The 25,279-nt window shown below is 35.3% G+C and overlaps 2 protein-coding genes across 3 annotated transcripts; one reads left to right on the top strand and one right to left on the bottom strand.

Moving 5' to 3' along the window:
* The first annotated feature begins 46 nt into the window (after positions 1 to 46).
* LOC113517044 (TATA box-binding protein-like 1) lies at positions 47 to 9,880 on the top strand. 2 transcript variants are annotated; one of them, XM_026901562.3, is made up of 4 exons: positions 47 to 332; positions 3,829 to 4,424; positions 7,679 to 7,773; positions 8,919 to 9,880. In XM_026901562.3, exons 2-4 carry the CDS (start codon positions 3,844 to 3,846, stop codon positions 9,146 to 9,148), a joined length of 906 nt encoding a protein of 301 aa, XP_026757363.2. In that variant the 5' UTR covers positions 47 to 332; positions 3,829 to 3,843; the 3' UTR covers positions 9,149 to 9,880. The 2 variants fall into 2 exon arrangements, with proteins under 2 accessions (XP_026757363.2, XP_052758633.1); XM_052902673.1 differs by lacking the exon at positions 47 to 332 and adding an exon at positions 918 to 1,046.
* Positions 9,881 to 14,634: 4,754 nt separating this feature from the next.
* On the bottom strand, positions 14,635 to 23,504 carry LOC113516844 (cytosolic carboxypeptidase 6-like). The gene is made up of 12 exons (XM_052902560.1): positions 23,447 to 23,504; positions 22,555 to 22,802; positions 22,375 to 22,469; positions 21,768 to 21,984; positions 21,155 to 21,329; positions 20,506 to 20,579; positions 19,695 to 19,853; positions 18,897 to 18,988; positions 18,430 to 18,644; positions 17,553 to 17,697; positions 16,547 to 16,743; positions 14,635 to 15,722 (listed from the first exon to the last, which is right to left on the bottom strand). The coding sequence occupies exons 1-12, from the start codon at positions 23,502 to 23,504 to the stop codon at positions 15,547 to 15,549; spliced, it is 1,851 nt and encodes a 616-aa protein (XP_052758520.1). The 3' UTR covers positions 14,635 to 15,546.
* Positions 23,505 to 25,279: the final 1,775 nt, after the last annotated feature.

Below are 25,279 nucleotides of genomic sequence, written 5' to 3'. Positions count from 1 at the left end.
GACAAGCAGATAAAAAGACAATAGACTACGATAATTGTTACATTCATTCGTTCACCCTTATTCACCATTCGTCTGTCTCTGAAGGGAACATGGCGGTGCAAGGCAGGATGTGCACAACTTTTTGATTTTTGCAATATAATAGAGAATTGCAAAATACTGACTGTATTTTTTTCCTTTCTTAATTTAGTTTGTGAGCTATTGATTTCTAATATTGTGAAAGTTCAATCCCTTTTTAGGGATTTACTAATTGGACTACAAATTTTGCCATGAAAATTTTAACTTCGGTGCTGGTATAAAAATAATTGTGACAATTACGATCGACAATAATCCAGGTAAATAAAGTTTTACTAACACCTGAGTTTAACATTTTATATCACAAATTCATTTTTATATTTTTAGGCTGCCAGTTTAGAACCTAGAGCCAACAAAGTATGCCCCATTTTGGTTCAAGTTCACTCTCGTGTTAATTAACTTATTTTTAATAAGGTAGCCGTTTCTTTAAAAATATCAATTATTTCAATGAATGTGTTTAATTTATTGGGAGTTGGTATTACGTAAATTATTAGGTTTATGACTGGGGAAGGATATTCCTTTGTGCATAATCACGTGTGGTTCAGGTCGTTATGGGGTCAACAACTGCTAAACGCTAATATACTTCATTTTATATTATTAACTTTGTAAAGGAATTTTATATATTAACGAAGCATAATCACTTATCTTGTTGAACATAAAGAAATTTGTTAAGTATATTCGACCTAAGTTCTCCAGATGAAAACAATCGTGACACTTGATCAGTTTTTTATGGAAATATGTATGTGCAAGTGTAGGCCGTGTATGTCAAGTTAGGCATAGGACACAAGGTGTGAGAGGGCACTGGAGAAGATTGGGGCGCGGCAGAGGTGCGGGAGGAGGGGTCGCCCGTCCGGCAGTCAGCTGTGCCTAGTGTCATATTATCATCGAGCACCGTGCCGTGGGAAGTGTCCTAAATTGTGCCTCTCTATTGAATCCCCATGAAATTTGATTCTAGGTATTATAAAAGTTTAAAGGTTAGAAATTAAAAATGTTTCATAACATTCCTCTAAACAATAAAAAGTGTTGGGAATTATTTTCCCTTTGTTCCATATTCCCACAAAATGTTTCTTTTGGACAGGGAATTATATCTTTTATACTTCCCTTCTCTTTAGTCTTTGTTTTATTTATCAGCATTTTATCATATAGAATCTAGTAGGTAACATTGATATTCAATTTTTTCATTGATTGATTAACATCCCATTAATGAGTAACAGGAGAAAATTACTAGGTATTATAGTAGTTAAGTAGCTAGTTTTCTAAGTTTTTCTTCTCTTTCTCTGGTTCATTGGTGTATTATGCTTTTTCTCAGGATAATGAAAAAAAAAAGGGATGAATGTTCTCATTTTTTATATTTCAATAGGTATTATATAATTTAACATAAATTGCTTAGATACTCATCTCATTTTAATTATCTATTATTATATATATATTTTTAATTATTTAAATTACAACATTAACAATTTTGACAAATTCAGTGAGCATACTGCATTATTACTCAGTAATTATGTATAAGATGCAATGTAATGTTTTCATTGTTTCATGAGTTTGTTTAGTAAGCTCTGACCATTGTTGTGCAATCAACAATTTTCAATAAAGTTCTCTTTATGGTTTCTGCTTTTAACAATAACCGTTCTCTCCATGTTACAAGTTTTTAATCACAGTGATATTTCAGTGTGAGTCATTTCCTACTGTATTTTGATTACAGTGCATTATGATTGGTATTTATTACTATTAATCCTAAATATTCTAATATTAAAACTGTAAAAGTTTGTCAAGATGTTACTTAGTCATATAGATATTTGGATAGACTTATATCACACACTTTTTTTTATTGGGTGATAATGGAATTGTAAAGCCACCTGCGCTGTTGGTATACATTGGCAGAGCATCTGTATGTCAGATATGTCAGAGCAATCATGTATACCTCGATAGATGGGGTTGATCATAGAGGACTTATATTGTTTTACCATCCATTGTTACCTATGTATCACAAAATAAATGAATGAATAAATAAAAAAAAAAAATCAGTGAGAAATGATAGTTGAGAATGGAACAGGTCAGTTGATCTGTAGTGACATTCATAAAAAATTAATTAAGATGGTTTCCAGCGGGAACTGCTTGAAGGTCAACCTGATAGGGTGCATTGCTAGCAATGGGGCTGTTAGATCCTCGATACTTACAGTCCCCTTTTCCCTCTATATCTCATATTTTTTTTAATTGATGATAATGGAATGGTAACCCTGCTTGTGCTAATGGTATACACTGGCGGGGGCACCAGTGAGGGATGATAGGCGTGGATGAAAAGGCATGTCAGTTAGTCTATCCTGAATGATACACCTGGATTTAGCACCATGGTTTCCAGGGGGACTGTTCGAAGGTCGATCGGAAAAGGTATATTGCTAGCAATCAATGATAAATTAGTCATAATGGTTCGTGACTAATTTATCATTGAATTCGTCAGGATGGGCTAACTGACTTGCCTTTTCATCCTCACCAATCATCCCTCATTGGTGCCCCGCCAGTGTATACCACAGCGCAGGCAGGGTTATCATTCCATTATCATAAAAAAAATCTCCTCAGTGGGGGAGGAAGGGATTGTTAGCAATGCAGACTACCAGCCCCATTGCTAGCAATATATCCTGTTAGGTCTACTTCCACGTGGTCCCCCCTGGGAGCCATGGTGATGAATATAAGATGTATTCATCGCGATGGGCTAACTAACCTGCCTTTTCATTGTCATTTATCATCCTTCACTGGTGCCCCACTAGCGTATATCGTTAGCGCAGGCGGGGCTACCATTCCATTTACATCCATTAAAAAAACCCTCTCAGTTTTGTTTGAATATATTGTCACTTTTACTATTAATAATGTTATATACAAACTTTAGTGTAAATCTACTGATTTACACTTAAGTTTCATTACTAAATCAGTATTACTCTATTAATTTAGAAATGAGCCTCTGTGATTTATCCATTCTCATATACCTATATCTAAATTTAGATATACTAAGAACTTGTTAAAGAATACAATAGAATTACAATTATTCTCTTTGCTTACACAATTTATTTAAAAATATAGCCTAAAATATCCTGGCTTGGATTTTAAATCAGTTCCTTTAGACTAAACATATAGTATGATATCATAGTAAAGTAACAAGTTTTATTTATTTACCAAATGTCAATACTATCATAATGATACATGATTTGAAACTACAATGTCAATTGTGAATGATTATTTTATATTATAAACATATAAAAATAATTTTATGCATAATTTATTCTTATTGTTTACCTATAAATTCAATGCTTGATAACAACTAAAATTGCCTTTAAAAAGTGTACACTCTTCCACAAATGATTATGTTTCATACATGCAATCATATATCAATAGAGATAACAAATATTTTTCAGTTTTATTTACATAATTGTATTTCAACACACATGAATAAATTTAATCTTTATAACGACATGTTTATGAGAATATTGATTAAATGAATTAGATTGGTTTCAGGTCTTAGGAATATAGTTTTATTATGTAGATATTATTGTATTAGCACAACTACTTAAAACATTATTATTGAACATTATCAATTAACTGTAAAAATTGTTAATAATTTTTTATATATTGCAAATATTTTCATCAGTTCTGAACTGAATTTTGTGATTTTATACAAAACAAAAGTAGTCAATATTTATTGACTATTGATTTTTTCTTTTTTTAACAAAATTTTAAATTATGCTTTATTTGTGATTTCAGCACGCCGTGGTGGTCATGGCTACGCTCATCCAAGAGAATGGTATTAAGGAGCTGAGCAAAGGCAACCACGGAGTGGTGTCTAACCATGGCATATCCACACACAGTGTCCCTAGTCATATGGTGCCCGACCATGAGTACTGCGAAGCCGGTACCACAGCTGGACCGCAGCCGCCTTGCACCGATGTCGCAGACGCGGCAGCGCCCGCCGCAGCCGAGGAAGAGGAAGAGACGCCTGAAATAGATATCGTGATAAACAATGTCGTGTGTAGTTTTAGTGTTAAGTGTCATCTGAACTTGAGACAGATTGCATTGAACGGTGTTAACGTTGAGTTCCGTCGCGAGAACGGCATGGTGACGATGAAGTTGCGGCGCCCCTATACCACCGCGTCAATCTGGTCGTCTGGCCGCGTCACGTGCACGGGTGCCACGAGTGAGGACCAAGCGAAGGTAGCCGCGCGGCGGTACGCGCGCGCTCTACAGAAACTTGGCTTCCAAGTTCGCTTCCAGAATTTTCGAGTAGTCAATGTATTAGGCACTTGTAGAATGCCCTTCGGTATACGGATCATAGCATTCTCCAATAAATATAAGGAAGCAGAGTGAGTATCCTTTCTAATATAATTTTGTATTTATTGTTTTAGTATATTTATGTGTCCCAACCCGGAACTTTGTGAAATATGAACTATTGAGTTCACTTGGTACAATGTCAACAGTCGATTATTTCTTTTGAAACACTTGATTATAGATCCGCTACTGCCTGCCGAACAAAATGACAATTCTCTATTTCATTTTCTTCAAAATGAAACACATTCATCCTCTGTAGACAAAACGTCGACATGGAGGGAATAATTTATAAGAAAAATAGGAAGTCTTTCTAATATATTCTTAGGAATAATTTTAATATTAAAATAGATTACATTTATTTATTATAAACATTATTAATAAATAAAAGTAATTATAATTGATGAAGTAATTAATACATATAATTGGTTTTTTATTTCAAAACTCTTATCTGATAAGAATTTCAGCTCAGAAAAGATGAAAATATTGCTCTTTTAAATTAGAATTTCGATGTTGTGTGAATATAAACTACCAACATTAAAATTCAATATAGATCTAACAATAGAAAAACAATGTTAGTGTCTGACTTCTTCAAACTTAAGGTTGTTTACCTTTGACTACTAGGCAGTAGGTATACTAGTTAATAGTATAAAATTTTAATATTTTTCAATGTACATGTGACAAACTGCATAAATTTGTAAAATTGGTTATTTTATTCATGTATGTTCATGCATAAATTCCTTAATGAATAGGCAGCGTAAAAAATGCAGAAGGCTTTTTTACATATGAAACTTACTTCATATATTGTTTTTTCTATTAATATATTTCCCTATGAACTTTGTTCTTAAATCTTTGATATTTCCCATCAGTTTAAAGATTATAATCAAATATATTCAGTGGCATATGTTATTTTTAGGGTTCAGTATCAATAAAATACAAAGGAACCCTTATGGTGCAACTGTTTATCTATTTGTCTGGATGTCTGTCAGTCCGTCTCTCACTACATCTTATCTCGGCAACCACTTATGCATTGAAGTTTGGAATAGTTTTACATATCATTGGCCTGCATATATTGCAATGAAAATAATTCAATAAACATTCAAAATGGATACTCAAAATGACCTACTAGTCCAAGTGGGGTATCCTATGAAAGGACTGTCTTTGTACATTTTAAAACTGATTTTTGTTTATTTTTATTCTGACAATTTTTTTAGTTATGGTCGTAAATGTGAGAAAAAAGCATTCTGAAACAAAAAATCTACAATAATTACAGTTTATAAAGGTGTATGTGAATATTACAGGATTATTACAAAATAAAATTATGATTCTTACATGTTTCTTGTGAAATTATCAAAAACTCTGAAAACAACTGAAGTATTTAACCACCATTATGGTCCAAACTAAGAAACTGAATTGTTATATCAATAATAATAACTATTAGGTGTCTATTTCATATTAGAAATGCAAGAAACATCATTTTATGTTTATATATATTTATGTACGGAACCCTCGGCGTGGAAGTGCAACTTGCACCTAAACAATGTCATTTTTGCAATTGGATTAGAATGAGAAACAACATGGTCTTTATAGTACATTCATTTACATAACTGTTCTCCTGCATCATAAAATTACTATTACCTATATTCTGAAATTGCTGAATATTTTGTAATAGATTTTTTTTTATATATATATGAAATGTTTTATATGCAAAATTTTAATAAATAAAACATTTGGTACTTATTTAGACTGTAGGTCAGTTACTTTATTAAGAATTATTTATCCAACCTCTTGAAATGTTTATATTTGTAAAAGACTGTATATAAATAATATCTTTAGCATTAACTTAAAAAAGTAGGTTCTTACTTTGACTTAATATATTTTTAGCATTTTGTTTTTAATTTTTTATTTATGTATTCAACAGTTTGTTACAATAAATATGAGTTCTTGAAGTTTTTCATAGATTACAAAGCCAATAATAAGACTACCTTGTGAGAACATTTTTGTAATGTAAATAAAAAGTAAAAAATGATGAGCTACATTTTGATATTTGTACAATTTACTTACTGCAATCCTTAGATTACATTTAAATGCAACATTGTTTAAAAACATTTAAATTATAACCATAGAATAGCACATAAACTTACCATTAAGAATTTAGCATCTTTTCAATAAAGCAGCTTCTTTTCATAAAATAGTTTACAGGTACTTTTTTTGCTATCAAAATCCAAATTTTTGTGAATGTTTTATAATAATTTTATTGCATAATGAACATTTTAGCTAACAGAGCACTTTTAGAATAATCAATAAAAATATTAAATAATTTTCGAAAATTGACATAATTATGGCAACACATGGGAGATAACATGGGTGAAACAATATACTCTGTTATGTCCATGGTACTACTCATGTCTATAGGCAAATGGTTACCATTTTCCATCAGGTGAATCATCAGCTTGTTTACCATTCTAAGTTGTATAAAAAAATTGACATAATTATTCTGATGTTTTCACACCTCTATAAATATGTACGCTATTAAGTACTGATGTTATTGATCGGAATCCAATACTGGAGTTTTGAGTTTATTCCTGTTCCATAGATTTATTAGGCAAAGCCCAAACAAACAGGCAAAAATGAATATTAGTCGTCCTGAATGAATGACCATATTCATAGCAGTAAAATCATTTTCCTATGGTGAACCTTTGTCCAGCTGCTGCCCTCTTAAAAGCGTCATGTACTTAGACTGATCAGAAATTTAATTTGGTTTACAACATTATAGTGGTGAAATCAAACTCCCTAGTTAGCAGTAATATTAAAAAAATATTAAATGCTTTTGTTTATGTAAAGTCAATGTATATGTAAAATTTTATAGGAGTATTGTACATATATTAAAGTTATATAATGATATCTAGAAATCTGCTCTGCTAACAATAAACAGAGAGTCACAAAATGTCTTGATTCTCCTTCCTATTTGTAGTTTTTTTAGAATTACGCCAAATATCTATGTAATTTTTTTTATCATGACCCAGAATATATTCATAGATAATATAGATAAATAGCAATTATACTTATCATTTCATATATATAAAAAAAATAGATATAATTAATATAAATTTGTAATTAATATTTTTTTTATAAATAGGTGCAAACAAACACTACATACTCTAAATGTAACTAAAAAAATGCAAAGTTTCTTCGAGACATGTTGATATTAAAAACTGGTTTTTATTACAATTGTTGAATATATCATATGACTGTTGTTGAAATTATTAATATATATATTTTTCCATTTCAGTTATGAACCAGAACTGCATCCAGGTGTTACTTATAAGTTATATAATCCTAAAGCCACGCTGAAAATATTCTCCACAGGCGGTGTTACAATCACAGGTTAGTGTGTTTTCTTGTTATATTGTTAAACAAATACATTTTCGTAGACACATCCGGTTAAATATATGTTAAATGAAAACCCAGTATTCTGGCGTTTAGAAGTATATTTTCTTTTATAGCTAGTAGTGTTTTAGCAAATAAAAACTACAGCTTCAATCATCTTAAAATAAAAATGGGATCAAAACATGAGCAGTCTTTCGGTTTAAATAACCACATAATTATACTAATTCTCCCCTTTTGGAAAATCCTTTAAAAAGGAACGATTTACACAATTAATATTATCTAAATTAAAATCTAAATTCAGATATATAAATAATAGTGAAATCGACATTGATTTGTCACTTGATATTATAATACTACTACCACTTTCCAGTTTTGTCTATATGGTTTGGGTAAAAATTACCTTGTGTTAATATAGGATTATGGCCCATTTAAACATAACAAATATCTAAATATCCAAATATAATATGTTCACAATCTTCCATTTTGTAATATTAGGAGATTACAGAGATATAAAGTTAACTTTGTAAAGTGGAAAAATGAGAGTTTTCCTGATTATTTCTCGAATCGAAAATATGTATTAATTGCTCACAAAAAGATGTACGTTGATACTATTATTCATTTCCATTAGGTTGGTCAGTCGCCTAATTTGCCATTGTGAGTTTTATAAATATTATTATTGCACCAGCCATGTCTGTTTATCACGAGCCTTATAAACAAAATGGGATAGAGATTTTTTATGATTTTTTTAGTTACTTGGAATGACAAACAAGCTGACGGCCCATCTGATAGAAAGTGGTAACCGTCGTCTATAAACATATGTATAGATTCCATCCAATACAAAAAACAAGTTTAGTATTGCATTTTAAAATATAAGAAATAGTAGTTTAAAAGTTCTAAAATAGTTTCAAATGGTATATCAAAAATTCTGGCGCTTATAATATTTTTTTTTTTAATATTTTGCATTGTAACTGGGATCTAAAAATCTAAGTTTGACATTTTAAAAAACCTTTTGAGTGGATATTGAATAATGTGTGTATACTATATATAAATTCTATTCTTCGACAATATAACTGTACAGTATTATTAAACATTGACCAGAATATTAAAAAAAAAAAAACACTGAAAATGTCTATGGGTTTCAGCTCGGAGCGTGAACGACGTGCAGTCTGCAGTGGAGCGTATATTCCCGCTAGTGTACGAGTTCCGCAAACCGCGCACCGCAGCTGACGAGGAATTACTTCGTCAGAAGCGGGCAGCACGTGCGCCAGCCGCGTCCGCGGCGGCTGCAGTCGAGCCCGCACGTCCGCCCGACGACCCCATGCACCTGGTAACCCTCTCAGACGATGACGCCGACCACGACGCCTGGGAGTGATGTCGTCCGACGAGGACGCCGACGCCTGGGAGCGACGTCGTCGGACGGCGATGCCTGGGAGTAACGCTGGCGAACGCCGACGCCAGTGATTGATGCTGTTTGACGCCGGAGTCTGGGAGTGACGCTGTGAAACTGTCGCTCATTTACACCAACGTCTAGGAGCGACACAGTTGGACGCCGACGCATCAGTGCCACGCTTCCCAATGATGCCACCCAGTAGCGCGCTCCACATGACCCGTGCGATAACGAAACGAACTCTGTTTGGCATAAAGCAATAATTACTATCGGTTGTTAGTGCAATCGCGTGTGAATTGTCGGCGAGCTGTTCGGTTCATGCCAAAGATATTTATTAGGGAGGTGCTTCGCGCTCGGCCGTGGTAGATGCCGCTGCGGCCGCTTCGACGCCCGCGCTGCGGGCCGCCCGCGCTTTTCCGATTCGCCTCCGCGAGTCCTATTATTTTCGTGATGCTCTTATGACCTTTAGTATGAGTAGGTGAAGTTGTTTACATCTAAACCAAATTTTGTCATGAAATATAACATGTTCAGAGAATAAATCTCTACAACGATACTCAGTCTCGTTTTCATTTGTTCATTTGCAGTTATGATTGAGAAATTTGTAGTGATAATAGTGTTCAATAAGATTGTTATAAGAACAGATGACTGAATGATTATATAGATGTTAGTGATTGTAAATATCAAAAGCTTGGACATTATACATTTAAATAAAAGAAATATTTGTTTCATTAATTGTGGTTGTTGTATTGAAATTTCCCAAATTAGTATGAATGCTAGTTTAGGAATTTAGTAAATCCAAGATTTTCTAAACATTTTTTTTTTTTTTTTTTTACAACACAGGGGGCAAACGAGCATGCGGCTCACCTGATGGTAAGTGACTACCGCCGCCCATGATCACCCACAACACCTACGGCATTGCAGGTGTGCTGCCGGCCTTTTAAAAAGGAATATGCTCTTTTCTTGAAGGTTATGTTGTCGTATCGGTTCGGAAATACTGCTGCTGGAAGTTGATTCCAAAGAGTGGTTGTGCGTGGGAGAAAGTGCCTTGAAAAACGCACGGTGGAGGACCGCCACTTGTCCAGATGGTTGGGATGAAATTTTAGTTTATGGCGGGTTGTACGATGGTGAAAATCTGCAGCAGGTATCAATCCGAACAATTCTTCAGAGCACTCCCCATGATAAATTCGGTAGAAAATGCACAGAGATGCAACATCTCTACGCAGTTCCAGTGGGTCGAGTCGGACAGTAAGACGCCGATCGTCAACAATTCGAGCTGCCCGACTTTGAATGCGGTCTAACGGAAGGAGTTGGTACTGTGGCGCTCCTGCCCCCAGGTAAGAACAGTATTCCATGTGTGGCCTCACTTGAGCTTTATATAGTTTCAGGCGGTTTTCTGGCGTGAAATACCGTCTCACCCTATTGAGCACCCCCAACTTTTTGGAAGCTATCTTAGCTTTTTCCTCCAGATGACCGCAAAACTGGACGTCGCTAGATATATCGACCCCAAGAATCCCCAGACTCGACTTATTATCGAGGGAAGTGCCCCGAAAGTAAGGAGATACGACAAACGGTGTCTTTTTTGCGGTGAACGCGCAGACTTGTGTCTTCTTAGGGTTAAAGTGAACAAGATTGCGTTCACCCCAGATCGAAACTTTATCGAGCGAAGTTTCGATTTCAGACACAAGTCTGTTCCGGAGCTCATCGGTATGTGTCCGCGAGATCTTTGCATGACCGGTGTATAATGCATCTCCTGTACTGTCGTCTGCATAACAATGAATATCACTGATCTGTAACATATCATTGATATGCAGAAGAAACAGTGTCGGAGATAGTACACAGCCTTGCGGGACACCAGCATTCACAGGTTTTAAGTCAGAGCATATCGACTACGACCTTAATGCTACGGTCCTTAAGAAAACTTAACTGCAAGGCAACAAACGAAGGTAGTTTTGAGATTAAACCCGATCAAAGGCTTTCGCAATATCCAGACTAACAGCTAAGGCCTCTCCCTTATTCTCGATTGCCATCGGTGTGTTAAATAAACTAAAAGATCACCAGCCGAGCGCCCCCGTCGAAAGCCGTACTTCTGAGATCAGCTGGCGATCCTCTAGGTACCGGAGCAGTTGATGGTTAACAACTGATTCCATGACTTTCGAGAATAAGGAGGTATAGCTATGGGCCTATAGTTAGCTGGATCTGAAAAAAAAAGTCTTCCAAAACTTTGGGACTATAATGAGTAACAGAGCCGAAAAAGACGCGTAAGAACCGGAGCCAACTTACGTCCTAAGCACAATTGGAGGAATGCCATCGGGCCCATCACTTATGGATTTCAAGGGAGAGAAGTGCTCTACGCACTGATCTTTGCGTGAATTTAACATCCGGCATAGAGCTCTTACAACGCGGGATGGTCGGCGGTGGTTTCTCCCCGTCATCCAACGTCGAGTTTGATGCAAAGAGAGATCCAAGGAGATCGGCCTTCTCTTTGGCGTTCAGAGCCAACGAGTTATCCTCCCTGCGCAATGGTGGAAAAGATGACTGACAGAAATTCCCTTGTGCAGCTTTGGCAAGAGACCAGAAAGCTCGAGACCCCGAAGGTAAACTTTGCCAATTCTACCAATATGCTCTGACTTCGCTGTGGCCAAAACTCTTTTGAAGGACCTAGAGGCAAAGTTATACTTCTTTTTAAGGGCACTGATGTTAGGATCTCGCGACGCCACACCTTTGGCCCAGGCTAGGAAGCACTCCTGTTTCAGGCGAGATGCTATTCTACAAGAGGCTCCATACCAGGGCTGGGATTTCCCACCGACAGGTACCACAGAGTTAGGAATAAATAATTCCATTCCCTGAAGCACCACATCGGCGATGGAATTGGCGATGGCGTCGGGGTCCCTCAGTGCGAAGCAAACCTGCCTCCATGGGTAAGATGCGAAAAAAATCCGCATCTCATCCCAGTCTGCCGACCTGTAGTGCCAAACACGACGTCTACCCGTGGAACGTGGTGGAATCGGACTCATTCGCTCCGCACCAGACAGTGATCCGACGATCCAAGCGGAGCTTCGACGGAAATCACATAGTTGTCTGGATGGGTGGTCAGCAGAAGGTCCAACAGTGAAGGTGAATGGTCCAACACATCAGGTATTCGCGTAGGCGAGGAAACAAGCTGCGTCAGACCATAAGCCAAAGCAAAGTCATGAACAGATCTTCCCGCATAGTCGGTTGTACGTGAACCAAGCCATTCGGTATGGTGGGCATTAAAATCGCCAAGAATCACGACTTCAGCGGAAGGAATCTGTTCGAGCAGGGAATCTGTAGTCATTTGGACGTGCTCAATGAGTTGGTCGGTTTCGATGTTACCGCTGTGGGACCTGTATAGGCATGCATAGACGCGAGGATGGTCATTGCAGTCTACGCGCAGCCATAAAATAGACAGGTCCGTACCTTCAAGAATTCCAAGGCGGCGACAGCAGATATCCTCTCTGACATACGCGCATACACCGGCACGCGAAACAAAACAATGTTCAAGTTTATATCCCGGGTACGTCAGGTATGAAGTTTCGTTTGGAGAGGATATCTGTGTCTCCGTTAGAAAGAGCAATGCCGGCCGCGCCGTTTCTAGGTGGTGGTGAACAGCGTTTAAGTTAGAATGTAATCCCCTGATATTGCAGAAGCTCACATTGAGCGAAGGGGATGCCGTAGAAATCTTGCTCCGTTTGCCCTTGGTTCCAAAGAGCGGAATTTTGCCCCCCCCCAGAATACGCAGGGCAGCCCGAGCGTGGTTGCTCGAGAGAGGATTCTCCAGCAACATGGTTACTGGTACCTCCCTGGGGTATGTTATTTTTTTTTTTTAATTCCACTACCATGGTTGCGTGTTGTAAGATAGGGGGACGGGGTTGGGGAAAGGATTTTAGGAATAGGAAAGGGATGGGTATGGGATGGGCCTCGGACTCCCTCACTCACCATACGGAATGTGATCGCACTAAAAGTGCAACCACTTAGCGTCGGTATTCTGTGAGGGTGTGGTACTTCCCCGGTCGAGCCGGCCCATTCATGCTGCAATACCATATAGGATTACAGCGTGGCTCTACCACAATAAATGAATATAATAATAATACATGAATTTAAGCAAACATCTACCTACAGTTATAGGGGGAAATGGATTGTCAGAAAGCAGGACTAGTGCCGCCTCGTCGCTAGGAATATAGGGTTACGTGAGATTCCCACTGGAAACCGTCGTGGTTAATTCTTAATGAATCGGTCACGATAAGCCAACTGACCTTTCATCCATTATTCCATCATTATTACTCAAACAAGCAACTTTAAAGAAATGCAAAGTTTATTAAAGTACCAAAGAGTTTTATAAAGTGTAATTATATTATGTAGATTAAAGAACCATGTTTTAAAAATTGATTCGATATTTTGCATCTTAGTGTTATAAACACTTTCTAGAATATACATATCTACTAAAAAAACTGAAATATTAAATTAATTACCTGTTATCACTGATAACAGTCTGTTAATAATTTTTGGTTGATGAAATGGAAAACAGTAATCTAATGCAATCCCATGGGACCACTACACTGTTACTTCGATAATTTTGATCATGCTCCCCTTTATGATTGCATTAACTTTCACAAATGTCGGGATAGCAATTTAACCCTTAAAAGCCTGATTTTTTAAATCAAATTAAAAAATATATAAGTGTATACTTTACTGTGTTTACTAATGGGGAAAAATAGTAAAAAAAAATCAAAACGATATTTATATATATATATATATATATATATATATATATATATATATTTTTTTTTTTTGAAAAAAACATTTGGTATCATTTTTGATACATTAGGCATTACGGTAACCAAAATATTTATATTTATTTAACAATGAAACAATACAAGCCCCGGTCACAAATTTGAAACTTCAGGTATTTAAGGGTTAATATGTAAACAATATTATTTTCACTTTCTCTTGACAAAATTATCTAGTCCATAATCTTCGGACATGACAATGAATGAGGTACAATTGGGCATCACAGTGTATTCTGTGATATCCATAATGTTACTGATAACTATAAACTATTAATACCACTTAATATTAGGTGGGCCGTTGGTTTAATGTCGTTTTAACTTTTATATAAAAAAAAAAAAAAAACTTCAATAGAGACTAAAATGTTTATACCATTGTTATATTAATTTGGCACTTGTAAGCCATTTAACTTATTTTTGTTTGTAAAATCATTGAAACTGAGTCGGTTCTTGAGAGATAAATAGAGAGTGCAAAAGACAAAAGGTAAGTGCAGACAGAGTCAATTTTCCTACGGACCGACTTAAGTAGATACCTACTATAATATGAAAGTTAAGTATGGAAAGATAATATACCAATGTTACAGCATGTAATAGTAATAAATGATTGAATTGAATTGAATTGAATAGTTTAAATTGATATAGATTCAAAGAGAAATGATTAACTTACTTATATATATATATAATAGATAGAAAGTATTAACTTACTTAGTTTAAGAGTTGGACGTATTAGGCGCCTTTTCAATTACCATATCTAACATGGCACGGAGTTGACGGTAAAGTAGTAACTTTACCGTCAACTTTGTTACGATATAGTCTATTTCAATAGATCTTAATAAAAATGTAAAAAAGGGATAAATTGTTAAGACCGTAATAGTTTTGAACTTCAATAGTAGTAATACAAATAAAAAATAAATTCATTAAATGTTTTGATTTGTTGCTAGTTTCATTTAGATAATGTTTCCGTGATAATTCTTGTTGCTGATTCAATTTAATATGTGAGAAAGAACTCTTTTTAATATTGCACGTACTGGCCACTTATACTTTTTACTATAGAAAAATATGGTGCATTCTGTCATTACCTTATTATTAAAATCTTTTGAAACAGACTATAGCTGCTCCTTTATTTTTTTTTTATTTATTTATGGCAATAAGCAGTCATAAATAATATCATTATGTTAAATATGTATTTATGTTAAAATGGTCTCTTGTTGTAATAGTTTTACAACAAGAGACCATTTTAACATAATTTAGACATGATTTACCACAGTATAGCGTATTATAATACCTAAGTACTTATTTATTGTTAGTCAACACGATATGGTAGAAAATCAAATTGAAGCTTTTAATTTTCTACAGCGATATCGTGGACGAAATTAAGTCTCCTAATAATGGCACACGTTTTGCTCACCTATTGTAATGTAACGGTAAAATTGAGAAATACGATATCGTGGTAAATTAAAAAAGCGCCCATTTTGAACTACCTATATATATTTTTTATTACAAGTGATGATAAGAACTAGGATGGAGCGCGCTTAGATATTAAGATACTTAGATTATAATTTATATTTATGTAACTTTTCAAGAATCTGACTCGTGTGTTTCATATTCATCACTGGTGTATTTCGGGTGGGATGGACGCGGTGGTCTTGCTAGTTTGCTCCTGGATTTGTTGAATAGGTTACTGGCGCCGGTCGGAGATCGTATGTAAGCGCTCATATCGACCACAGCCAGCCGAGGAGTTCTGACAGCCGTACCTGGAATGAAAATTTGTTATTCTGGTGTGTACGTATCGTAACATATTAATCATACATAAATGCTTTACATCATAAGGGTGGCGACATTTCTATAAGTAATACACAACTATAGCTGTTATGCGTGGAATAATATATACCTACAGACAGTTATATCGAAAAAATATATTTCAGAAGTTATATAACAGAGGGAGACTATACAAAACACGCCTCTGTCCTATTCGTGTTTCTACCGTGAAGCAGTTGTGTTTGCATGGCTTTATTTCGGTCTGAAGGGTGGGATATGGCAGTGAATTTTCAGGGTACAGAGGAATAATATCTAAGTCCTCAGGAATGGTAACGCATAGGGAGTATCATAGGCGAAACAGTATACTCTGTTATGTTCATGGTACTGCTCATGTCTATAGGCGACTGTTACCACTTTCCATCAGGTGTACCATCAGCTTGTTTGCTATTCTAACTTGCATGAAAAAAAATATGATACAAAGATTCAAGATATAATATGTATGCATCGTTAACACCTCAAGATGTACAAGAATAGTTGCTTCATTACCCTAAAAATGCCTATTTATAAGATTCTGGCCCTAAAATAAATGAAGTAATAAGCGACCGAACAGGTTTCTCAGAATTTTTTAAACAAGGCGGAAATTTACTATTTATTCGGCAGGTCAGTAGTAGAGAATGTATATATATATCAATTTTTACAAATTAAGGTTTTTAAGAAAAATTTTTATCAGCACATTTTAAGTATTATGACTATTTTTCGTTATTTCTTATAATTTGGGATTCATCTACATCCACTTCAAAAATATAATATTTGTGTATACCGGTAACGAGTGGCAGTATAGCATGTACATCTGGTTCGGTCCTCGGACGGGCTGTGTGTCCGGCGGTGTGCCGCGAATGACGGGAGTGCGCTGGTCGCGGCGGCAACGCCCGCAATGGCGGCGGCGACGCAGCCGGCAGCGGCGGGGACACCACGCGCGCTGCCAGCACACGCCGTTCAGGGGAAGAGCTTGGTGATCTGCACATACATATACAACAACCTACACAGTAGGTCCCCTTTGGAAACCAAAATTGCGATGGGTCAATTGACCTGCTTTCGTCTTCTTCATTCCTCACTGTATTCCGTCATTATATATCAATGGTGCAAGCAGAATTACCATTCTATTTATCACCATCTTAGCGACTGTCTGCCCACTGAACTGAACATAGGCTGAACATAGGCCTCCACTAACTCCCTACAATGCATTTAAGGTCGTTACTCCATCTAGTGAGAGGTCATCCCACATTGCGCTTTCCAGTACGGGGTATCCACTCGTGAACGTTTCTTCCTCATCGATTGTCGGTTCTTCGAGCTTTGTAACCAGCCCATTACCACTTCAGCTTGCTTATCCTTCGGGCAATGTCGGTGACTTTGATTCTTTATTCTATTATTATCCGCTAAAAACCATACTGCATCTGAGGACGCAGCTATGCTGTGTTTGCATGGCTATGTTTCTGTTTAATGGACATGCCAATGAAATTACAGAGTGCGGTCACATAACATCGTAGTTCTCCGGAATGCCCAAATAACAGGGAAATATTTGGCATCACAGTGTATTCTGTAATGTGTAAGACTGTTTATGTCTATAGGCGATAGTTATCACTTTCAATCAGGCGAGTCGTCAACTTGTTCACCATTCAATATCAGAAAAAAAGGCATTATCAAAATTAGACAAAATTTAATATAGTAGGTAAAAAGAGAGATAAATGTATTGATTAGAAGAATTCTGGTCGGGTCTTTGTACTATTGTGACATTCATTGAGCTCAACTTATTGTAAAAGTCTGACCTCTCCCGTTCGACTGCCGGCCGTCTACGCCGTCGTCGACCGCGCGACTCCTTTTTCTTTGTCAACCCTACCCTCGGCGGGATCACACCGATGTGACGGTAGTAGTCGCACAGAGCCTTCGCCAGAGATCTACCTATTTTCGCATCTGTATATAGAGCTGAGTAATCGATATTCTTTAACATTTGCCTCCTCTCGTGTAAGGGTTTGGTATCAATAGTTTCTACACCATTTTCGTTGTAGACGAAGGCCTCTGTCATATCTGACCTTTTTCCTATTAGGGTAAATGTGCCATTTCTCGGTTTACGCACTTGCGACATTAAAAAAAATTATGTAAAGTATATTCAAAATTTAAAAAACATATAGTATTATGAAAGAAAAAAATTAAAATTTTATTAAAAAAAATATCTCTAAAACTGCCTATGTTCAGTTTTTAGGCACTGGTAGTTTACGCCCACATTTTTATCAGTTATTGAGCATAAAAAATCAGCGAATAAAGCATTATTAACATCTGTTATATTAGGTACAAAATTAGAAAATAAATTTGCGTTGTAAACGTTATTTAAAATGGATAAATATATTATATTGATCCTATGGACGGACGTGTGTGGAGTGCGTATAATCGCATTTACGATACAAATAGCAGCAATATTAATACAAATTACACAATTGTCTAGATTACATAATGATACTAAATCAACTATTCACACAAACTTATATTTATCTGTGAAGAAAATTCGCCGCTAATTTGCCACAAACTAGCGTTCGTTATTGGTAACTAATAATAATAATTCATTAGGGTCTAATATAGGTCTTACAGATGATACATTTTACACTATTTAATTTAATGTACTATAAATAAATAAATTATAAAGGATACAAGCATCTTCTGTATAATGTAAATAGGGTCCCCTGGGAGTCAGTCTTCGTCCGCCCATGGAGGCAATCAGTGTGTACGCGTCCACACCGCCTGTCGGTAGAGTCCGCCGCGCGCTCCCTGTCACTGACGAGTCCGAGTTGTACAGACATGCTTCGGCTCGCCAAGCTTCTACCCGAGTTGCCAAGAACTTGGGCAGGACCGCATGCCGTTCAAACCTTGTGGATAATGGCAGCAATATATTTAATGCAATATACGTAATTTAGTTAAGTATTTACGAATACCAAAAGGCCACCAAGAACCTGTAAATCGGTAAAATACTTTAAGACAGACTAACTTAAATATTGAAACAAACTGACAATTATTTATAATATTTTTATGTAGATGAGAAACTGAATTACATAAATCATAAAAAAAAACTCTCGCTAAAAGCAAAGCGAGGACTATCTTTCCTCTATGCGGGACCTTACCTGTACACATCATCATACGAGTTGCCACGAACAAAAACACCCTCGTGGCTTATGTCAGAGTGTATATCAATGATGAAATCCATTTGTACATTCTGGAACAGATTAATGTAAAACTTTATAAAACTTGTATTACGACACAAAACTCCATCATACCAATAGTTGGATTCCTTAAGGAAATATTCCTATCTACTTCAATGCATAGCTTCAGTTTGATTTTTTTTTAATAACTAACTGTTAATATTAATACCCTATAATAATATTAGACAGCGCCATCTGGTCGTAGCATATATGCTAGACAAGATTTTTAATTTTTTTTTATACGACTTAGAATGGCAAACAAGTTGACGGCCCACCTGATAGAAAGTGGTAACCATCGCCCATAGACATGAGCAGTACCATGGACATAACAGAGAATACTGTTTCGCCCATGATACCTCCATGCGTTCCCATTCCTGAGGACTCAGGTGTTATTCCTCTGTACCCTGTAAATTCACCCTTCAAACCAAAACACAGCCATGCAAACACAATTGCTTCACGGTAGAAACAAGAATAAGACAGAGGTACCCAAGCAATCGACTTTTGTACAATGTCTCCCTCTGGTAAATTAATTAATACATATATACTATACATAGAAAACATCTACAATACAAATGTTTGTAATGTACAATAATCAAATCTACGTACATCGGAAGGTAAAGTAGAACTAATAAGCAGTTCTAATAACGACATTAGTGGTTGAAACAATTATTTAACCATGTTATTATTATAGAAACATGATTAAAATTTTAGCAGCCATACCTTTTCTGATGTAAGTTTTCTTACGAGTTCCTTGACAGCTATGAGGGCGGGGTGCGCGAAGGTCGTGGGGCGATGCCAGCACCGATTGAGATCTGCGCCGAACAGATCCGAACGTTGGTTGCCGAGGAATACACCGTCGGGGTTTAACATCGGAACTATCTGAAGAACATTAGTTCTGTATTTAAATTTATGTTTGGTGTTTGAAATTACAAAGTAGAAATATGTTGTACGGCAAAATATTTTTACAAATTATTTTCTAAGGGGATCCTGGTACTTTCAACATGACTTGAAGTTTTCCTTGCATCCTGGGGTGGACACCTGATGATTTTGAGATGGGCACGCCCCACCTAGCCCCTTCTAAATACGCCTATGTAAAAATATTTAAAACATCACCTAATATTTTGTCTAAACAAGTTGAATGTTTACAGCTATGATCTCTCAAATGTATATAAAATGTTTATTATTATGCATATCTCTTAGATTATATATTTAGAGCATCGAGCCTTAAAAATGGGTCAACTTTTTGTCAAATTAATTGAATCGTTTTTTTTTTTCAGTTTTCTATATATTTACGCATAAAATTTAATTTGACGAATTATTTAATAAATAAAATGAGTGTTTACGCATTAATAAAAATAAAAAATGATAAGACAAAATAAATATAGAAGTTAAAAAGGAATCACTCATAACTATTTATCACGCATAATTGTATGAAAACGTTAACCCGTTTTTCTCGAAGCATTTCTATGGAGTCACTCTCTATGTATATAATCTAAGATTATATTGTAATATATTACGAAAATATAGATACCTGTAATACTATATTATTGCGCAAGGCAGATGCTTTTTCTGATGAACTGACCATATAGTCTAGGAATCCTGAAAAAATGTATTTTTATTTTGTTTTAATGCGATTTAGAATTGCAAACAAGCTGACGATCCATTTGATAGAAATTAATAATCAATCATGGGCATGCTGTTATGTTACTGAATATATCTATAGGCATACATTATAGAATATATTCTATAATAAATTTGCTTCATCAATTTTAAACAGGGACATAGATAAAACAAATAGCGAACTTAATTTTATTTACTAATAATAATATTTTTCGCTAATAAATTTTGTTTAATAAATATATTACACTAAGTAAAACTTAAGTACTAGTTACTTAAATTAATTAAATATAGATACATAAGAGAAATTGTTATATAGTCCCGGTTTGGAATGGACCATTCCTTCCTTTTCTGTTGGCATAGTTAGAGGGGATTAAGGAATTTAATGATAGAGAGATGGGCAGCAGTGTCCCTCTTAAAACATCACCAAAGATTAACTGCAGTTGCAAATCCGCCTGACAAGCGTAGCAACTATCCATAAAACTTCCCAAAGGGGAAGTCTATGTACAACAGTGGGCAGTTAATGGCTGATATAATAATAATAAAATAAGAGAAAATTATACCTTGACATATGAATGAAGCGGGTTGCTCTCCACCATGCGTTCTAGATAAAATAAGTACGACACGTTTTTTGTTGTCGCTCGCTTTATTCTTCGTGGCATGTTCCTGTTTTGGTTCTCTCTCCTTGTCTTTGAAGTCAAAATCCCCGATTGTAATGAGATCGATACGACGTTTTTGCTTAAAAATTTAACAATATTACTCATATGCATTGGTTTTCTAATATTTTTTTATATCTATGGACTGGTGTAGTCGATAGAAATTTATTAGAACATATTTCGCATTTTTAATTTTTTTTTCTATATTGTAATTCCTATTAGAAATACAAGGAATAGCAATGTCTACACTGGAAACTTTTTTTATTTTATATAAAGGTATTTTTCAATTCTATCAATTTCAGAATTGAACAACTTAAATTTTCACGGTTTTATTTTTGATGAGTGAAAATGGTAAACGAGTATTTTTCAATAAGTCCATCATGATGAATTCATATCAATTTCAGAATTGAACAACCTAAATTTTCACGGTTCAGTTCATATTTCTGAATAATGATCATAATTTCAGTAACAAAATTAACAGCAATGAAACAGGTAATCGAATGTTAAGAAGTATCTTTACCGTAGTTTGTGCAATGCTTTCCCTGGTAGCAAAAGTTTGCGCCTTCTTTTCCCACAGAGTTAAATGTCTTTGCAGTCTTGAATAAGAATAGGGCGCTGCAGATGCAAACTGATAGATATCCTCTTCACGATCGAATGCAAAGGCGATGCTGAGAATCTTACGTCCACGATGCACCAGCGAGCGATGGTAAAACAGCAAGCGTCTTGGAAGTCGTTGCCTAAATATAGACAGTTTAGAAAAATGTTTTAGACCCAGGGTCTGATTAACCTAATATTTTAATTTGATAGTTTCGCAAAATTACTGTTTTATGGGCCACCATGAACTACATTTATTATAATTTTGCCTTCAGAAGAAAGGTGAAATTTAAATCACACAAACTATAAAAGAGCTATGTAGTATGATATCTTTTTACTTAATTCTAATTTGAATTAGTTAGTGCTAACAAGCTAAATGAAAACGCGTTTAGTCACTTAAAAAAATAAGGCCAAGACAAATATCTAATGGCAATCCATCGTCGGGCCTCACAATCAAGGCTAATAAAATCAATGTCTACAGTAGAATTATTAGGTTCAAATGAGATTTTTTAAATATTTTTCAAATTATTTACCACTTTTGTCGTGAGGTGGATCGCACTAGAGGTGTCATGTCACGATTAAATAGAGTATGTTCTTTACCTAAATTGACTATGTTGAAAATAACTCTCTGGAAATAAAATAAGACGTTTAAATACATATAGAGATTTCAGAGATCGGATAAATCGTAGAATGTTTTAGTTTTTAAAACCCACTTGATCTTGCTTGACGTTTTCAATAGTGAAATTGAACCAGAATCTGCACCTAGGTCTGCAGGTGTCAGGTCTAATGAACAAATCGTACTCCAAATCTGTGATATAATCAGCCCTGCCCAAGTTGCCACACTCGTAAGCCGCGTCGAAACACAACTGGCCACGTTTGGCTTTCCCACTTTGTCCAGGAGGCCGCACTATTAGCCGATTCAAGTTACCTAGACCTCCTTCGCCATCGCTTTCTTCGCTATCTGTTGATAAAAAAAGAAGACCAAAATAAGTTTATTATTATTGTTTATTGAATATCTAATTGGTTCTCCAATTGAATTTCTTTTAAGTTTGTTTCGGATTTGAAAAGCACGACTTAAACCATTTTAATAGTTGTGTATTTTGGTTTGATATTTGCTATTATGATGATACTTATGATGTTCATGACAGTCTTTTTATATTATTAAAGCACTATTTCAGCACTAGACTATGATTTTTCTATTACCAATTAGGTATATGACTGGATATTTTGACTTCTTCCTTTATAAACTCTAGTAATAGTTTCTGTAGATTCTTCCGATCTTATTAAGTACAGTAATAGTATGTCATAGTCAAGAAATAATTTCTATGATAAATTGACTTGATGTAAGAAAAAGAAAAGAGTTTTAAAATTTGTATTTAAAAGGAAATCCTCATTAATTAATACACGCTGCTTTACCTAGTACATAGGTTCACGTACCCTATCTCTACAAATAATGAGCTCCCGCAATTTTTCAAAGTGATCTCATATATGTATATGCGTGGGTAATTTCACTAAATATCACCAGGCAATTATTTCAAAATATTCACACCATCAGAACAAAATCTCAGTGTTGAACTACAACAGCCTACTTTATAAGCAATTTACCGTCAGGATCGCGATTGTAAATGCTAGTGTGCTCCAATTGATCCGTATGTGCCGCCATCCTGTGCTGCACTAGTGTTCTTAGGAAGTGTACAGTATACTTTAAATAGATTGAACGGTAGATTGCCGGCAATTCCTTAGCGATAAGTGCACGAATGTGTAAAGAAAACCGTTTAGTAAAACACGCCATTGGTTTACGGTCTTATTTGGTGGTCGATTGAAATGCTTAAGAGTTAGATGCAATACAATCGCAAGCACGTTAACAGTTTATATTTAATCGTATGTTTTGCTATAGAAAAAAATAATATGGCAAATTTAATTTAGAAAAAAATATTTGTCAATAATCTTTTTTAACATTCTAAGCAGCATATATTTTTTATTATCATAATAGATTGTATGCTACAAGAAAAGCTATCTGAAACACTTCTGATGCGCTATATAAATGTAATTTGAACTCCTTAAAAGACCATATGATGCGTTCTGACCATAAATATAGGCCCAGAACAAAAAAGAATAGAGCAAGGATTTGAAAGGGGCTAGAACATAAACATAAAAATTGTATACAGAGACGTATAACTTGGTACTTTTGCCCGCCGGGCCCCAGCCTGCGTGCCACGGGCCTGGTTAAAAAGGATTGCGGTGACACTACCAACTGTTGCAACTACCATCATCTAGTCTTGGGCATCGGGCTTGTGGTCAGCGACCCGGACCCTTCCGGCCCAGTCCGACCCTGGGTACTTTCCTGTTCTTACTAACATTATAAATGTGAAAGTGACTTTGTTTATTTGTTACCTTATAGCGCCTTAACGACTTAACCAATCACTATGAAATTTAGTGTACGTGTATTATATAGGATTGAAAAAGATATAAGGCTAGTTTTTATCTAGATAGTAAACATATCCCGGTCACCCGGATAAAGTCGCGAATAAAAGCTAATATAATATGTATATATTGCAAAAAAAATGTCCACTTAATTATTGCTATCAGCTATATAGTAGTAGTGCAAGCTCTGTTAATTTTGAACGTTGTATATGTATATAACCACCTTTCACCATCCAGGTTTCACGACTCTAGAATGTACTGCCTGAAGGTATCCGACAACTTCCAAATAAATTCATGTTTAAAAGAATAATTCATGCTCACCTTTTTTTTTATGAAACTTAGAATGGCAAACAAACTGACGGTCCACCTGATGGAAAGTAGTAACCATCACCTATATGCATGAGCAGTACTATGGACATAACAGAGTATACTGTTTCGCCCATGATACCCCCATGCGTTGCCATTCCTGAGGAGTCAGATGTTATTCCTCTGTACCCTGTAAATTCACTGCCATATTCCACCCTATAAACCAAAACACAGACGTGCAAACAACTACTATACGGTAGAAACTTGAATGGGAAAGAGGTGCCTAAGCAAACGACTTACTCACTTTATGAACTTACTACATCATCTTTTATATTTGATTTATTTATATATTATTTATATTTTATATATCTATTTAGTTGTATATATATGTATGCATATTCCTTTATATTTATGTATGTATTATTTATTTTGTATAGGTATACATTATTAGTTGTTATTTGCTTTACCTATCCCTATAATGTAGTACCGCGTTTGTAATTCACAATACATCGCAAAGTTTGACTAGTAGAGAATGCTACTAGCATTAAGTTCGCCTTTTGTACTACACCTTATTTTGGTCAATAAAGTTATTTAAATTAAATTATAAACCAAATGATAAGTATTTATTTATTTACACATACTTATGTCCATTAGTATATGCCTACACCTATGAAATTAATAAATATTTTCGTTCAATATTATTTTTAT

Source organism: Galleria mellonella, unplaced genomic scaffold, assembly GCF_026898425.1.
Source record: "Galleria mellonella isolate WM207_F2 unplaced genomic scaffold, CSIRO_AGI_GalMel_v1 utg93, whole genome shotgun sequence".
Taxonomy (NCBI): Eukaryota; Metazoa; Arthropoda; class Insecta; order Lepidoptera; family Pyralidae; genus Galleria; species Galleria mellonella.
Note: the sequence above shows the minus strand (reverse complement) of the source record. Positions and strands in the feature narration are given on the sequence as shown.

What these genes read in the sequence shown, in the direction of transcription:
- LOC113516844 (XM_052902560.1), bottom strand. Translation starts at nt 23,504, where the DNA reads ATGGCGGCACATACGGATCAATTGGAGCACACTAGCATTTACAATCGC. An exon ending in AAAGCATTGCACAAACTACG is followed by an intron (nt 21,330 to 21,767) that starts GTAAAGATACTT and finishes TAAATTTTTAAG; the next exon opens with CAAAAACGTCGTATCGATCT. An exon ending in TATACTGCCACTCGTTACCG is followed by an intron (nt 15,723 to 16,546) that starts GTATACACAAAT and finishes TTTTCATTCCAG; the next exon opens with GTACGGCTGTCAGAACTCCT.
- LOC113517044 (XM_052902673.1), top strand. Translation starts at nt 1,011, where the DNA reads ATGAAATTTGATTCTAGGTATTATAAAAGTTTAAAG. An exon ending in AATAAATATAAGGAAGCAGA is followed by an intron (nt 4,425 to 7,678) that starts GTGAGTATCCTT and finishes TTTCCATTTCAG; the next exon opens with TTATGAACCAGAACTGCATC. An exon ending in AGGCGGTGTTACAATCACAG is followed by an intron (nt 7,774 to 8,918) that starts GTTAGTGTGTTT and finishes TATGGGTTTCAG; the next exon opens with CTCGGAGCGTGAACGACGTG.